At 40.5% G+C, this 16,912-nt stretch overlaps 1 protein-coding gene across 11 annotated transcripts in view; it reads right to left on the reverse strand.

Annotated features, from left to right (window-relative positions):
- The window catches only part of IQSEC1 (IQ motif and Sec7 domain 1), a 1,385,758-nt gene that overhangs the window by 34,226 nt on the left and 1,334,620 nt on the right, over positions 1 to 16,912 (reverse strand). For 9 of the 11 annotated variants that reach the window (XR_003856582.1, XM_029600817.1, XM_029600816.1 and 6 more), the window contains 3 exons: positions 15,823 to 15,852; positions 12,516 to 12,641; positions 9,226 to 9,325 (listed from right to left, as the gene is read on the reverse strand). Coding sequence is in view for 10 of the 11 variants with exons in the window: in XM_029600817.1 (XP_029456677.1) it covers positions 9,226 to 9,325; positions 12,516 to 12,641; positions 15,823 to 15,852 (256 nt within the window). In the remaining variant the exon portion in view is untranslated. The remainder of the gene's footprint in view (positions 1 to 9,225; positions 9,326 to 12,515; positions 12,642 to 15,822; positions 15,853 to 16,912) is intronic. The other 2 variants (XM_029600819.1, XM_029600818.1) reach the window with 1 other exon arrangement.

Below are 16,912 nucleotides of genomic sequence, written 5' to 3' on the forward strand. Positions count from 1 at the left end.
ATGATCACTTTTGCCAAACAGATCCACCACTTTTAGCTCTTGCACCAGATCCTGTGTTCCACTGAAAACTAGATCTAATATAATCCTCCCTCTCGTTGGTTCCATGACCAGCTCCTGCATGAAGCAATCATTGATGGTATCTAGAAACGTTATCTTTCTTGCATATCCTGATGTGATATTTACCCAATCAATATTCAGATAGCTGAAGTCTCCCGTTTTTATTGTGTTTGGCAATTTTATTAGCCAGTCTAATCTCTGTTAGCGTTTTACATTCTGTTTCCTCATTCTGGCTAGGTAGGCAGTAGAGTATCCCCACAACTATACTCTTCTCTTTTACCCTTTTACTCTTGGAATTTCTATCCTTAAGGATTCCAGACTGCAATTTGTTTCCCTCAAAACTTTCATCCTGCTTGACTCTAGGCCATCCTTAATATATATATTGCCACCTCTCTGCCGGTTTTATGTCTTGTCATATGGATATAATTTGTATAATGTATCACAGTGTCCTATTGATCATCTTCCTTCCAACATAACTCCAAGATGACAATGTCTATATCTTCCTTTAGTGCCATACGCAGGGATGATTCTATCAGGAGGTAGGGTAAGGTGGCCATCTCAGGTGGCAAAATTTTGGGAGCAGATAAAAAAGTGCCCCCAAAACACTCTTATGGTGACTGCCTCACCTTGCCAAAAAGTGGGGCCGAGGTGAAGCCCATTCCGCCATGGTCCAAAGACCAAAAGCCCAGCAAGATTGTAGCGTAGTCCATCCCACTGCATCCCGAAGATTGAAGGCCAACCCACTGCGACCCAAAGAGAGACCCTGTAGGCTGCTGCGGACCCAATTCAGGAGAGGCCAAAGAAGAGAAGGGGAGGCCCTAGGGGAATATTTGTGCATATAAGAGAGAATGCCTGAGTACATAAGTATGTGTAAGAGAGCCTGTGTGCACATGTGTGTGTGTAAGAGAGGGAGAGAGAGAGGATGTGAGTGCCAGTGTGCATGTGTGAGAGAGAGTGCTTGTGTGCATGTGTATGTGAGTGAGGATGTGTGCATGTCTGTGTATGTATGTTAAAGAGAGAAAGTGTGAGAGAGGGACTGTTTATATGTGTATGTGTGAGAGAGAGCCTGTGTGCCTATATGTGAGACAACCAGTGTGCATGTCTGTGTGTGTGTGTGGGAATGAGAGAGAGAAGTTGTGAGTGCCTTCATGTGTGTGTGTGTGTGTGTGTGTGTGTGAGAGAGTGTGTGTGTGAGAGAGAGAGAGAGAAAAGAGGGTGTGTATAGGGCAGAGATCCTGTGCATTTGTGAGAACATGGATGTGTGCATGATAGAGGGAGTATGTGTGTGAGTTTGAGAGAAAGGATGTGTGGCCATGGCCATGGCCGTGGTCCCCCCCCAAATTCAGGACAATCTCAGGATGCGTGGAAATCAAAAGATCCCAGGTATGGAGAGAGGGGAATTTTTATATTACTTATTAGTTTTAATTGTTGGGTGTTTTTGATGTGTCTATTGTTTTAAACTATCTTATTGGTTTTAGAGATCTTTTTAAAAATTTTGAGTTTAATTTTTGAACGATCTGTTCATCAGCTGATTTGAAATACTTATTCTTTCTATTAGTATAATTTTACTATTATGATTGATATGCTATTTTTTTTAATTTTATTGTTGTTTTATGAGGAATGATTGTGTTTTTGTTTTTTCCATTTTCGCACTGCATATACAGTCTCATTTCTTGTGGTTTCCAGTTCAGTTTTTGTATGTGCATTCCTGTTTATACTTTATGGTCACTTTATTCTATAATTGATGAGTGTCTGTTTCTGTTTTGCATATGTGTGACCAAGGTGAGGTATTCTGCTGGCATATAGTTTCTGTGCAGGAATGTGTAACAGTCTGGCTTGTTCTATTTTCCTAATAGGAGGTAAGTTGATATTTTAGGGCCTGCTGTAATATTTGCAGTGCTGCCATTTCATAGGTAGGACTGTTACTGTTTGAGTGCTGGCATTGGTATGGGAGCTTTACTATATTTATAACCAGCGGCGGATTCCCGATGAAGACCGGCCCGGGGATTCGCCACCCAGGCCGGCCCAGGAGATACCAGGTGGTCTGCCGAGCGCGGCTCTGTCACGGCCGTGCTCGGCAGACCACGCGACTAGCAAGACCGGCCCACTGGGGGACGCCTGATCCCCCGATAGGTCAATCCGCCCCTGTTTATAACCCCTCCAGCCTTTCATCAGCCTGACACGAGTTTTACTATATTGTCATTGTAATTCAGTTTACTCCTGGCTCTCTGAGGGCCAAACCCACAGTGAATGTGTTTTATAATTTGTCTAATACCATATGGGCTTCAAGTGTCTTTTTTGCAGGGTTTTCTAGTTGGCATCACAGCAGTGCCTGTAAAAATAATGTAAATGTGGTTGTGATATTTTTATCTCAGAAGACTATGAATATCCTTTTTCATGCCAAATCTGTTATTATAAATGCACAATTTTTGATTGAGTGGGGAGGGCTGGGAAGGAGGGGGGTCACAAGACAGTAAAGTTTGCCTAGGTTGCCTATGCTCCTTGCATGGACCTGAAGAGAGTCTTCCAAACACAGACCCCCACCATTCACCCATCTCCCACTTCTCTAGGGGAGGCAGGTTGTAGGCAGGGTGGCCAGCTTCCTAGAAATATTATCACTGATACTCTCTCTACCACTTCCCTGGGAACTAAGAACCCTGAACCTTCTGCAGCATTTCAAACCACCCAAAGGACCAGACTCCAAAGGGATCCCCTCTTGATGACTTGACTTGTGCCGTGCCTTGGGTGGGTGGAGGGAGAGAGGCACCATTTCTCCCTTGCCTCAGGCAGCACGTTGCCTTGGACTGCCCCGGTCATATGTTTTAACTGTCCAGTCTTGTTTTTCAAACTTCTGGCACTCGCATACAGACATTTTAAAGTAGGTTTATTTGTATTTCTATTTGTACCCATCACCTTATTATCATATGATACAGGCTGTTTTTTCTGCCTTTACAATCCCCTCTCTACTGGTACATTCCAGCTTACTTGGGTTGCCGGTATCCTTTGAAGATACCTCCCTCCAAACCACGCGCTGCTGAGCGACTGTCGGCTTCCCCCCACGTTCTAGTTAAAAAGCTGCTCTATCTCCTTTTCAAAAGTTATCGCCAGCAGCCTGGTTCCACGCCCATTGGAATAGGATCCCCCTTTCCCAGAATGTTCCCCATTTCCTAACAAATGTGAAACCCTCTTCTCTGCACATTCGTCTCACCCACACCTTGACTTAGAAGACGGTTAAGGAGGCCGTGATGTAATAATTATCAATGTTATTGTGTTTTGGTGATTGTGTTTTGTCACAGTTTGTTTTCTTTAATTTTATGAATGCCCTTTTTTGTATGCTGCATAGAGCTTGGCGGCAAGCAGTTTATAAATGCTTTAAATAAGTAAAACACTTAAATAAATACATAAATTGAGGCTGGAGCGCAGCCTGCCTCTGAGATCTTGCGCGTGGAGCAGGGAGCATTTCTGGGAATGCAACTCTGGAGGTTCCGGATTTCAATTTCTTACCTTAAAGGTGAATTTTAAAAGCCCAACACGTGCCAAAGTCGGGAGATACGCGAATATGTCGGGCCGGTGCACACCGAGCAGATTTTAAAAGCTGACCAAGTATGCGCATATCTTCCGCTGCACGCACAAATGAAAAGTTCTGAAAAAGGGGCGGGGAATGGGTGTCCTTGGATTTCACCTTAACATTTGCACATAAATACTCATGCGCACAGGTGCACGCTGGGGTAACTTTACTTCTGCTAAGGATGGCGTGTAAGTCGTAAAAGAAAAAAAAACTAAGCACATCAGCGAGGTTTTAAGGGTCGGGGATAGCACGAGAGAAGGGAGGCTATTAAACTAGTGAAGTTTGGAAGTCCTATTCCTTACCTGGGTGAACTGGGAACAAACTGGTAAAGCTGGTAATGGCATCGGCGCGCATCTTTTAGAATCCCCCTACTTACATGGTAGAAATTGTGCTCCATGAAATTAACAAGTAGCTCATTTAAATCAAATCGGAGAAAATTCTTTTTCATTCAATGCATGGTTAAGCTCTGGAATTCATTGCCAGAACATGTGATTACAGCAGTTTAGAAAAGGTTTAGATAAGATCCTAGTGGAGAAGTCCATAAACTGCTATTAATCAATAAGAAACAGTAGCTTGGGATCTATTTAATTTTTGGGTACTTCCTAGGTACTTGTGACTTGAATTGGCCACTGTTGGACACAGGATGCTGGGCTTGATGGACCCTTGGTTTGACCCAGTATGGAATATCTTATGTTCTTATGTGTACACGTTCAGGCTATTTTAAAACATATGCACATATATGCATGCATGTTATAAAATGGCCACGTCCCTGGGTACGGGTCGACGAACATGCGCACAAGTGCGCCCGTGCATGTTTAAAAGTTACTGTCTCATAGGGCAGATTTTAAAAGCCCTACACATGCCGAAGTCAGGAGATACATGCAGAAGTCGGGCTGGCGTGCCCCACATGGATTTTAAAAGGTGCACAAGTACGCGCGTATCTCCAGTACACACACAAAAAAAAATGTTTTTCAAAAAAGGGGCAGGGCGTGGGTGTGGTCTGAGTGGGGCATGGGCATTCCTAGATTTCTCAATGAAATATGAGCGCACGTATTTATGCACACAAGCGCCTGCCAGGGTCCCCTACCGTGTAATTTTACTTCTGCTATGGATGGCGTGTAAGTCCTGAAGCAAGAAAAACTAAAGAGTTTAGCAGGGTTTTAAGGATTGGGACTAATAGGATAAAAGGCAGGATGGTTAACTAAGGGGGTTAGGAAGTCCTATCCTTTAACTGGGTGAACTGGGAACAGACTGGGTAAACTGGTAATTAGGGATGTGAATCATTTTTCTGACGAATTGAAATATCGTACGATATTTCTAAATTCGTTAATATATCAGGTAAAAAAAAGAAACGATCACTTTTCCCCCCTGAATTTTCGTAAAATCGTTTTTCGAGTTAGCGCGCGCTAACAAAAAAACGTTTATTTTTGTTATTTTTTGTTACTTTTCGCTATTTTTGTTAGCGCGCGCTAACCCAAAAAATGATTTTTCACTAAAAAAAAAAACCGGGGATCCGCGGGAAAACAAGATTTTCCCGCAGCCAGACGATCCCAAAAGCAGGAACGATTGGGCACCCGATTCACATCCCTACTGGTAATTGTGTCGACGCGAGTATCTACCAAAACCCCTCGACTTACGTGGTAGAGGCGGCATTTGCGTGCACATGCATGTGTCCATATAAAATTACGCGCAGATGTTTGCACGTATAGCCTAGTTTATATCATGCTCAGATATACGCATGTATGTTATAAAACGACCGCATCCATTAGTGCAAGCCAGCATATGTGCATACATGTGCACCCAAAAGGCTGTTTAAAAGTTACCATCTATGAGTCTAAATTTAGCCTCCAGAATCTCCCTCCTGTGCTTTCTTATGTCATTGGTACCTACATGTACAATGACAGCTGGTTCCTCCTCAACACTCTAAAATCTTATCTAGGTGTTGCTTGAGGTCTGCTACCTTTGCACCAAGCAGGCAAGTTACCAAGTGATCCTCATGCACAAGAGCCACCCAGCTATCTACTTCCCTACAGGCCGATACAGTACAGTGCGCTCCGGTGGAGCGCAGTTAATCCACGTTTAGACGCGCATTTTCAATGCGCTAGCTTTACCTCTTATTCAGTAAGGGGTAATAGCGTGTCGAAAACACGCGGCCAACCCCCCCGAAACTAATAGCGCCCGCAACATGCAAATGCATGTTGATGGCCCTATTAGTTATTCCCGCGAGATTCACTAAGTAAAATGTGCAGCCAAGCCGCACATTTTACTTTCAGAAATTAGCACCTACCCAAAGGTAGGCGTTAATTTCTGCCAGGACCGGGAAAGTGTACAGAACTGCTTTTCTGTACACCCTCCGATTTAACATCATGGTGATATTAAGTCGGAGGTCCCAAAAGTAAAAAATAATTAAAAATAAAAAATAAAAAAATTTAAATCAGCCCGCGACTCGCGGGTTGAAAACCGGATGCTCAATTTTGCTGGCATCCGGTTTCCGAACCCATGGCTGTCAGCGGGTTTGAGAACAGACGCCGGCAAAATTGAGCGTCAGCTGTCAAACTGACAGCCGCTGCTCCTGTCAAAAAAAGGTGCTAGGGACGCGCTAGTATCTCTAGCGCCTCTTTTTACTGCGGGCCCTCATTTGAATACTGAATCGCGCGCACAAGAGAGTGGCCTGTGCGGGCACTCGCCCGCTCTCCCGCGACTTTTACTGTATCAGCCTGCTAGAAATCAAATCAACCACTACAATGGCAGTTTGAAAGTTGTACTCTTAATGACCTGATATTTAGCACTTCTTACTTGCTCATCATAAATAAGTCAAAAGTCTTTCAGCACTTCCACATGGGTTTGGGAACATGACATTCACAACCTGCCTTTACATCCTAGATTTTCTCTCCATTGTCTAAATCCGTGATTCTCAACCTTTTTCTATCGGGACACACCTGAGAGATGACGCTGACATGCGTGACACGCTGAACACATGACCATCATGGGACTAAATATAAACATATGCTCTGCATCCACAGGAATCCCCTGCTTCCTAACTATGGGTGCAGAGCAGAACTAAGACATTTCCCTGTACAACTCACCATACAAAAAAAGATATTCTGATTCTGGTGTCATCTTAATAACAGCATCACAAACTCCCTATACTACCAAGTGCATTGTTAAATAATACAAACAAGCCTCACTCTGTACATGTCTATCAAACCTGCCATACCTCAGCAGCACTAACTGCAAGAAATGAAACAGCAATAGCCCTACTCATGAACAGGCAGCAGTTCACTACCAGTGCACTATTATATTGAGAAAATACAACAAATAAGGCTGATACAAACCTCCTAAAGTACCTCATCTCAGTCACATACTCACTGAACACAGACAGACCTGCCTTCACCAAATATAGAATAAAAAACCAAAAATTACAAATGTGTAAACAAAATATGGACTGGAAACCCCAAGGCCACCTTCTGCATGCAGTGCAAAACTGGAGACTAGAAACAGAAATATATTTCCTCCTACACTAAGCAAAGTTCAAAGAGAAAAGAAATACATATTCTCAAAACTGACATAGGATGATAGGATGGCCCTTGTACTCCATCACTCCCCTCACTTCTCCCAACTACTCAGTCATCCCTTCACATGCTCATATCCTGTCCAAAATTCACAACATAGCCCCTCACCCTCTTCTCCACACTCCCTTTCTTTCTGCCCTCCCCTCTCCCCTTCTGTACCTAGAATACCTCTGTCCACCTCTTTCCTACCCCTTCCTGCTCAGCATTCCCCACTCCCCGCTTCTCTCTCTCCTAACTCAGCCGGCCCACCCCTCCATCTCTCCTCTTCCATCTCTCTTTCCTGCCCAGCAGCCCCAACCCCTCCCTCCTCCAACTCTCCCTATGCAACCCCAACCCCTCCCTCCTCCACCTCTCCCTACGCAACAACCCCAACCTGCTTTCCCCTACCCTTTCCTATCCAGCAGACTCCTGACTCCCTATCTCCCCATGCCTTCCTGCCCAGTACATTTCCCCTTCCTCTTGGATCCCAGCCAGCAGAAAAGTCTTCAGTCCAATCCAGAGTCTCCCTCCCTCTTTATCAGCAGCAGATGAGGGCAAGAGCATTGAGGAGAGGAAGATGAGGAGGCAGTAGCAGCAGCGGATCTACAGAGCATGCAACTTTCTCCCTTATGCTCTTGCTTTCACATCCAGGCCCCAGGGGATGAAGAGAGCATCAGCAGCCTCACTGCCAGGCCAGGCAGAGGAAGATAAAGCTGGTGTCCTGCTGGGCCTTTTTGAACAGGAGTTGGTGATATCGCGCTCTGATCTGGGTGAAGGAGGAAGGAACAACCTCCCACTAGCCAGGAACAGGAGAAGGAAGCAAGAGCAGCTTCCTGTCATACCCAATAAAAGAGAAGTCAGCTGACTCCTGCCCACACTGATAAGGAAAGATCAGTTTTCTGCTGGCTCTGCGACACACCTCCCGGGACTTCGCGACACACCTGTTGAGAACCACTAGTCTAAATAATGGATACATAAGTTATTCAAATGTTAATGATTCAAATCTTGCTGTAAATGTGAAAAGTTTGTGCATGAACTAATTATAAACAAATAAACTATTAAAGGTGAATTTTAAAAGCTGGGCGTGCATCTAGTACGTGCGTATGCCCACCTGATTTTATAAGGCAGCCAAATGCATGCACAAATGCCGATGTGCAAATATTTCACATTAGCCAAAAAGGGGGTGGGGTGAACGGGGCATGGGCGCTTCCAGTTGTGGCCAAGTGATGTACGCCCAAGTACCTACATACCTGGATGCACAGCCAGGCCCAGTGCTGCATTACTTTTCTTCTGCTATGGAGGAAGGGTAAGTCTCAAAAAAAAAAAATGTACAGGCATCTTGATAGTGTTTGAGGGGTCTGGGGAAACTGGGGGGCATGCAAGCTAAAGAACCAGGGGGATTGGGAGGATTTAGCTGAGCACTGGGCAAACTGTTGGATGAATTGGTGAAACTGGTCATTGGCTGGACTCGCTTTTGTTATGAAATACCCTCAGTTGTGCATCCATAAGCCAACTTATGCTGCTGGGTGCACTCAAGCTTAAAATTAGGCACATATATATATATATGTGCATATGTGCACGCATGTTATAGAACTGCTGCATCTCTGGGCGCACAACCACACACATGTATATGTGCGCCCATGCACCTGTTGGAAAGTTACCATCAAAAAATAAACTAGCAGAGTCAACAAAAGAATGAATGTTATTACAGTGCCTGTTATCTAATGTTGTGATCGCCATTTTACAAGCCACTACATTTAAATACATTTACAATTAAAACAGTGCCAATCCACCATGAGATCAGCACTTGATTTAGCAAATTGTGCTGTAATACAAACATGCCAAATTAGATATGACACATAGCATTTATAGGCCAAGCATGCTCATAATGCCTTGCTGTTGCATATTACTGCTATGTTCAAAAAGTATTTTGTGTCTGGCCCTAAGGCATACTTCAAGAAATAAAAGTGTTTATCTTAGACAAAAGAAGCCAAATGAAAACTGCATCATCTCGAATCAGAGAAACAAGTGGTAACCTTAAAAACTTACACTGATTCTCAAAGAGAAGAACTTGCATCCCATAGAGCGAGAAGGACTGTCGGAAACTGTACGTTACAGAATTCTTCTTCTTCTGGAAGATCTTAGTCACCTGTAAATGCCAAAATAATTTTAGAAAAGGACCAAGTTACACATTGGATCCCCAGCTCTGAAACACTCTTTCCCGGAATCCGAGGGTGATCCCAAATATAAAGTGTTTTCACAAGCAACTGAAAGCATTTTCATTCAAAGAAGCTTTTAGGACCATTGAATTTATTATGTTTCATTCCTGTTTTTGTTTTGTTATACCCAAAATTGAGAATACGTGCTCAAAGCTGAGGGAAAGTGTCCAAAAATGAGGGAAAGGGTAAGCCTGTACAGATGACTAACCAGGCACTGCAGCACTATTCACTGAACCGGCATCTCAAATCTTTTACATACCAAAATCCAACCAGATTCGAGACGCAGGTTCACGTCTTAATGATATTAAAAAATGTTATTGAAGCAACCTTGTTGTGAATTTGAAGAGTCCCCCTGACGCAGATTTTGAAACATGGACCCGTGTCAGGGTTTATGGCGTTCCAGGAAGTGCCTAAAAACTTTTACAGATAAGTTTATTTGCAATATAAATCTACTTAAAAAAACCTATTGGACTGTTTAAAGTGACCAATGATTACGAATAAGGTAATGAAGGCTAATTTCTGCTGGTAGTGCCTAATATGACAGGTCACTATTCAGTTTAGTGCTGTTCTTATAATAGTTTATTCTATGAGGATTATGCATAAAGTGTTTTTGTTGTGATATGTTCATTTGATGCTTTATGTTTTGTTGTACACACTTAGGTCAATTCATTTTTAATTTGCAGTTTATACATTTTTTAAATAGATTTAAATCTATTTATCATTATATTATCAGTCTTGAAAGCAGTGTCCTATCATTTTTGGATTTACAAAATCAGTCAAGTTTCATTTGATTTCATTACTTTTTTGTGGAATTAATAGAGTGAAGAAATTAGGTAGCACGTCACAACATGCCCTGATATCCATGTGACCTCTCTTGTCCTCTTCTACATAGCTACCCAGGCAAAACTGGCAAGCAGCCACAGACAAGCCTGGGCATGCCAGCAGATGCTATCAATTGGCTGTCTCCAACAAGCTGGTAAGGGTCAGCACTGCATTTTTTGGATACAAGATGCTTAAAGGTAAACATATGGTTCAGAATATGAAAATCAATATTGCTGAAAATAAAATGTTTATTGTGCTAGAATGAAGTTCAAAAGAAGGTTTTATTAAACTTAGGCAAGCAAAATGTTCAAAATGTCAGCATCAATCCAGAATGTTCATTTCAAGAAATCAACAGTTCCCCGGACCATTGATTTCTTGATATAATTTCTTGATATGAACATTCTGGCTTGATGCAATATTTTGAAACCTTCTTTTGAATTTCATGGACATTGTGAAACCTTTGATGTACCTTCTTCCTCTGACTAGTTATTTATTTTTGATGGTTGGATCCTCGCTTACTATTATTGTTTGCTTATTGTGTTAGAATACCATTGCCTCCTAATCGTAATGAGTTCAAGAAAGCGCTGAAAACTTATTTATTCCAGGCAGCATTTAAGGACATTGAGGTTAGCCACAGCATGCAGACTCTCTAGTTGTATTCCTTCTTACAAGTCTTTAGGAGTTCTTTAGGCCTTGATTTACACTCAGTAATCGGATTTGAGCTGTACTAGATTAACTCTTACTGTAGATCAGTGATACTGAATATATCATATTTTGCTTTATTTTCTGCTCTCTAAGTTTTTAAAAATAATAGCCAGATTTCTTATCCCATGTCACTTAATTTTTATGTTATTGATAATATTATTTATTGTATTTTTATTCTTGCTTTTATTTTATTTTATTGAAGTTTTATTCCTTTGAATTTAATCTTTCTTTTTGGAAGTATTGTAAACAGTTTTGCTCAGCATTTAATGTTGGTAAAACGGTATATAAAACCATTAAATAAATAAATATATATATAATTTGTAAAACACTACCTATTTTCCAGAAACTAATTGCAGATGTTTGGACTAAAATAGTAAGAAAATGAAGAGCTAAAATAAATCACTGCAGTTTTTAACCAATAATTCAGAGAAAAATAAACAGATATAGGGGCCTATTTACCATAGTTTGTCTCTATGAGGAAATGTTTAGTAAATAGGATCCATTATTTGTAAAATACAGTGGGATATGGTATTGGTTGACATAAAGAAGACTGATCTGGTGTCAATGATGGACCATGCTGAATAATGCTATTATGTAACATTTCTAGCAGTTTTAACAAATATTTGTGCAAAGGCCATATGTCTATCAACAAATACTTGTGTGATTCTAGGTAATTCATGGTGGTAAATCATCTGCATCCCACAAGTTGAACTATTTGAATAAAATTATTGAGTCCATATTTTAACCATTAGCCAATTCAAATTTTCCATGTTCTTAAAAGCAGGGAAGTAATGATCTGTCATTCTTACAGATGATACCATTCAGCATAAAATGTAATTTTAAAACCAGGGGATCTACGATACAAGAATCATATAGTCACATGGGTAGGACATGCTGTGAGCTGTGATTATTTAATGACCCTCATTTATTAGAGTACTGTCATAACATTTTAGACATCCCCTTTATGATCACTATAAGACTGCTTTTGTACTCTGGTTGCATTTCTTGGCTGGTAAAACTCATTTGATCTTCACCCTACAAGTTATCAGAAATGTAAGTGCAGGATATAAAATGAAAGCCTGGCCAAGCATTATTGCTTTACAATATCATATGAACTACTGATTGTTGTTAATGTATTAGCTATTAAATGCATTCAAATAAGTAGGAAATAACCCATTCACATACAATTTCTAAAGAAAAATAATTCTTAGCTAAGAGTTGCTGAATTCATATCTTGCAATCCCGCAAGGTTGGAAGCATTTAAAATGCTGAACCATTGAGATATGAACAAAGATTCTCAATTAGAAAGGATAACCTCCTGACACAAAGAAAGTTAACAGCATAGCACAGACACTATTGTCAATCCATGGTCCTGGTAAGCGTGACGCCATAGCTAATACCAACAAAGGCAGATGTAGATGAAGAGGCAGTAACTTTTTGGTTTTCATCCACGGGGAAAGGGCATTAAAATAGTTGAGAAATCCAGAGAAGAAAAGGCATTTTATACAATAAATTATAGTAGGCGATGCATCCTTTTATCCTTGCATCTCTAAATTTCAAGTGTAAGGTTATTTTTGCTTATCTAGTACATACCACAAGAAGATCATTAAACAAGAAGATCTCTCGCTGGTGTAGGCCAAGCTTTTGAGGTTTATTGGGGTCTGGAACTTCAAAGAGCCGACAGTAGCAAACAAGTCTACGATGGGGTAAGGACAGCACCTGCAGGTTTAAAAAGCACCGTGCATGTTTCAGTGAGTAACCTAAATCTTGCTGAGTGTAAACTCTTGTCTTCTGAAACTCCAAACATTGCTAAGACTTCAGGATCACTGGACTAGCTCTTCAAAAGGACCAGCATAATAATATCAGTGCAGATCTGAAACAGAATTAGAGTTGACGTGTCACAGAATTAAAAAACAAACCACAATCTATAATGGTAGGGACCTAGTTCCTTAAGAGCTGTCTTTCATATTTGTGTCTGTAGTAACCACTCACAAAATCAGGTGTTATTGCTACATGGAACACTTGTAAGTTGGAATATGCAACAGGCTCTTTAAGAATGCAGCTGTCAAGTAGTTTTGCTGTAGGGTGCATAGTACAATAAAGAGGTTTTATGAGATGCTAGATGAATACATTCTTTTTTCAGTGGGTTAATGAGTTCATATTTTAATTCATGTGCTTATGACACAGAGGAACACATGGCATGCACAATACACAGAAAAGCATATTTGAGTTGGTCAATGACTTCATTTCTTCAAGGAAAAAAAATTCAAAAATCAACAAAAAAAATATTAGAACAACCCTCTGTTTTCATATTCACATGTTGCCTGAGAAACACAAGTTATTCTGAACCAAGGGACCAGTGTAGCGCTTCACATTGTTTCATTCAGGTGTAATTCTATCACTGATTTCATACTAAACTTGGAATAATCATTTTTCTCATATAAAAATGCAATATGGTACAGAATACACAAAAATAATAAAATATATTTCCATAGTTCTAAATTTTATAAGCGCCTACAATTAGCATTTTGTGTTAAGGTTACCAAACGGTTCCATCTTTTTCAGACCAGGGTGAGCTAGTCCTGGTCTTACCCCTTTGCATGCTTGCAATTGTGCTAATGGATTTTCTCTAAAGAGGATTCCAAGTATGCAGAGGGGCAAAAGCAGGAGTGGGTCAACCTGTCTTAAAAGAAAGAAAGAAAAAAAGTTGAGTCAGTTGACCATCTTTGAGTTTGAACATGAACAATATTGTTTAGTAGAAAAGCAAACTGGATTGAAAACAGCTAATAGGCATGCATTGAATTTGTGAGAGTTGTTGCAGAATCATGCCTCTTAATTAAAGCTCACTTATCCCTGCATAAAAGAGAACAGCTGTGGTTGTTCCTAGCATAGCCCTTTTAACAATCGGAGAGGGGCAAAATGATGATCATAATGAACTTCGCTTCAAAATCCCAGGATTTGCCTGCAGGCGAAGTTTAGTGCATCACAGTTGCATGATTGTAATCGTGGGAATTCCTTACTCTGGGTAAAACTGACAAAATTTGAGGACTTTGCTATTTCTACCTTGATTTCTGAAGCTCTAATTATGGCAGTTGATAATAACTCTTCAATAAACCTTATCCATAGATGAGTACCTGGATTAGAGGCAATGCTCATGAGTGCAATCACAATCATTTTGCACATCTGTTAAACATCTCACAGTAGTAAAAATACCCCAAATGGACCTAAAGTAACTGACAAGTGCCACATGGACAATCAAGGGTATATTATTTGAGTTTAAATGGAGATAATCTTTTTAAAATTTTGACTGAACTTTTGCAATAAATATGGAATTAGAGATTGTTGGAACTGTACTGCTTAGATTTCATTTTTAGATTCCTAGGGAGAGGGGGCAAATGGTTCTTTTCAAAAGTATAAGAGTTTTGCTTTATATTTAATGTGGTTATGAAACCAGCACAGTGTTTAAAACTGAAACACCATCACCCATTTTTATATTAAACAAATATGGACTGTAGCTTAGGGTAAAGGAGGATTTTGCTCCATGAGTTTGGAATGTTGAAGGCTTAAAAGTACAGTCAACTTGCAAAGTGTTCATCTACTGTATTCTTTAAACTGGTTAATATCTAGTTAATGTAATATGGCCTCTCCTATGTGAGTCAAGGAGAGCTGGGAGAGCCTCATTTGCCAACTACTACTATGTTACTACACTTTACTTTCCTTCCCAGGAAGATTTATTTTTAAAGAAAAAATAAAGCATGGGAAGAAATCTCTCAGCGTACTTTGCTAAATATCAGGGTAAGGGAGAGAGAGAGACTTCACTGAAACTATTAACCTGGAGTTGCATCCATTTTTTTGCTTCTCCATCTGCTGCAAAAGATGAGAGTTGCACCCACAATCCCTTTCCAGCCTGCATGTGTATAATTAATCATGTGCACACCCGAAAAGGCATTTTGAAGTAGAATCCAAGGATAAAAAATAAAAGTAAAATAAAGATGGTTTCAAGAAAACAACTGTTGTGATCAGAGGTGGGGCAGACTGTCATTTCTGTGTTTTTATGCAAACATAAGTAGTAAAAGACAGAAGTTTTGATCCACTGCTTGAGCAAGCAGGCAATGCTGTGGCCATGGCCCATAGTCTCAGGATGTATATCTGACAGGATAGGGCTATATTCCTGTTCATGTGAGCTGCTAAGCAAGCAGAGCATAGTTCTGGGGTCCATGCTTCCATAAGGTGAGGGAGTTCCCACATCATTGGTTCACAGATCTGAGATTTTCATAGTTATTATAAGGGGCAGGGGGATGAATAGATGGCTCAGGGGAATGGTCACAGCAAAACACACTTTCACCTCTAGGCCACCAGTTCAAACCCCAGCTTAGGTGGCCTGGGTGAAATGAGATAAGATGGTGGCTTCAGTCCATTTCCAGATTCCTGTGAATCTGAGAATTCTGCTGCACACTTCCTCAATGACGTGCCATGAGGATACAATGAAAGAGAGAGAGAGAGAGAGGGTTGATTTAAGTAGTCTGAATAAGTGCTAGCCAAACATTATGAAGACTGATAAGAGTGTACAATAAATGCAGACTCTTGCAAATCACTAAGCATAAATGTGAAAATACAGGCAGGAGGATGATCTAAAACGGTGTGGAAATATAGTGCATAGTGCAAGGCCTAACTTGTACTGTTGGGATGCATTTACTTTGCTAAATCGATACATGGAAAGAAGTAAATAGAAAGCTTAGCCTAACCATTAAGTACTTACAAATAAGCCCACGTTCCCAACACTCAAGAGCAAGAGTACAAGAAAGATGTTAGTACAAAGCAAAGAGAGGTCTGAGTATTAACAGGACTCTAGTCTAGCATGGAGCATAAGCCATGAATCAATATGAAAAGAAATACCTACACAACCAAGTCCATGATGGAGAGATCCAATCTACAGTGGAAAGACACATACAAGTTCATTAAACTTTGGAAAAACACAGCACCACATCAAAGTAAACACGTGATGAGCATGTCAGGCAAACTCTCATGGAGTGAAACACACGTTTGCATAGGTTAAAAAATAAATGCAACTATCGTCTGTTAACTTTTCCTTGTAGTTAAAACATTAATTCTTAGCAATGTTTGGAATGTCGTAGCTGAAAGAAAGACATATTTTTTCAACGACATAGAACATTATGAAAAGCAAATCAAACAATCAGTTTTACATGATCATCACTCAAATGAGTTTTGATTTTGAGGTGCTTTTGTTAAGAAATTAGCTGATGTTTTAAAGCAGCAGTACTAGCTATGCCTCACAGAATCAACTGCTTTGGGTCTCACTTCTAGGTGTCTTTTCTCATTTTGTCATAATTCTTATATTCCTATACTTTTTATATTAAATGTATGCAGTTTTTTTATGGCCATAATCCATGATCTTATAAATGTCATTCTTAAGTCCACTCTTTAATATCATACTTGCTGCTTTAATAAATTTATTTAAAAAGGGCTTTAGGTTTTTTATTGTTATTCAACTATTTAATATGTTTTTGTAATATTGTTTTTAGTGCTGGTTTATGTATTAGTTATTTACATGTATTTATGATTTATATTCTGTAGTCAAAAAATATATTGTCAAAGGAAATTAACCAACAGGAAATCCCATAGACTAGGGGTGGCCAAGTCCGGTCCTCAAGAGCCACAAACAGGTCTGGTTTCAGGATATCCGCAATGAATATGCATGAGATAGATTTACATATAGTAGAGGCAACGAATGAAAATCTCTCTCATGCATATTCATTATGGATATTCTGAAAACTGGGTCTGTTTGAGGCTGTTGAGGACCAAAGTTGGCCACTCCTGCCATAGACTATGGGGGTCATTTACCAGGCGGATCGCACGCAATAAGGGACGTTTCGCACGCGAAAAGTCCCTTAACGCATGCGATACCAAGATGGGGCGGAGTCGGCCCCAGAAGAGGAGGAGTCGGGGCATCACTGGGGCCGACTCCGCGA

Source organism: Rhinatrema bivittatum, chromosome 4 (genome assembly GCF_901001135.1).
Source record: "Rhinatrema bivittatum chromosome 4, aRhiBiv1.1, whole genome shotgun sequence".
Taxonomy (NCBI): domain Eukaryota; kingdom Metazoa; phylum Chordata; class Amphibia; order Gymnophiona; family Rhinatrematidae; genus Rhinatrema; species Rhinatrema bivittatum.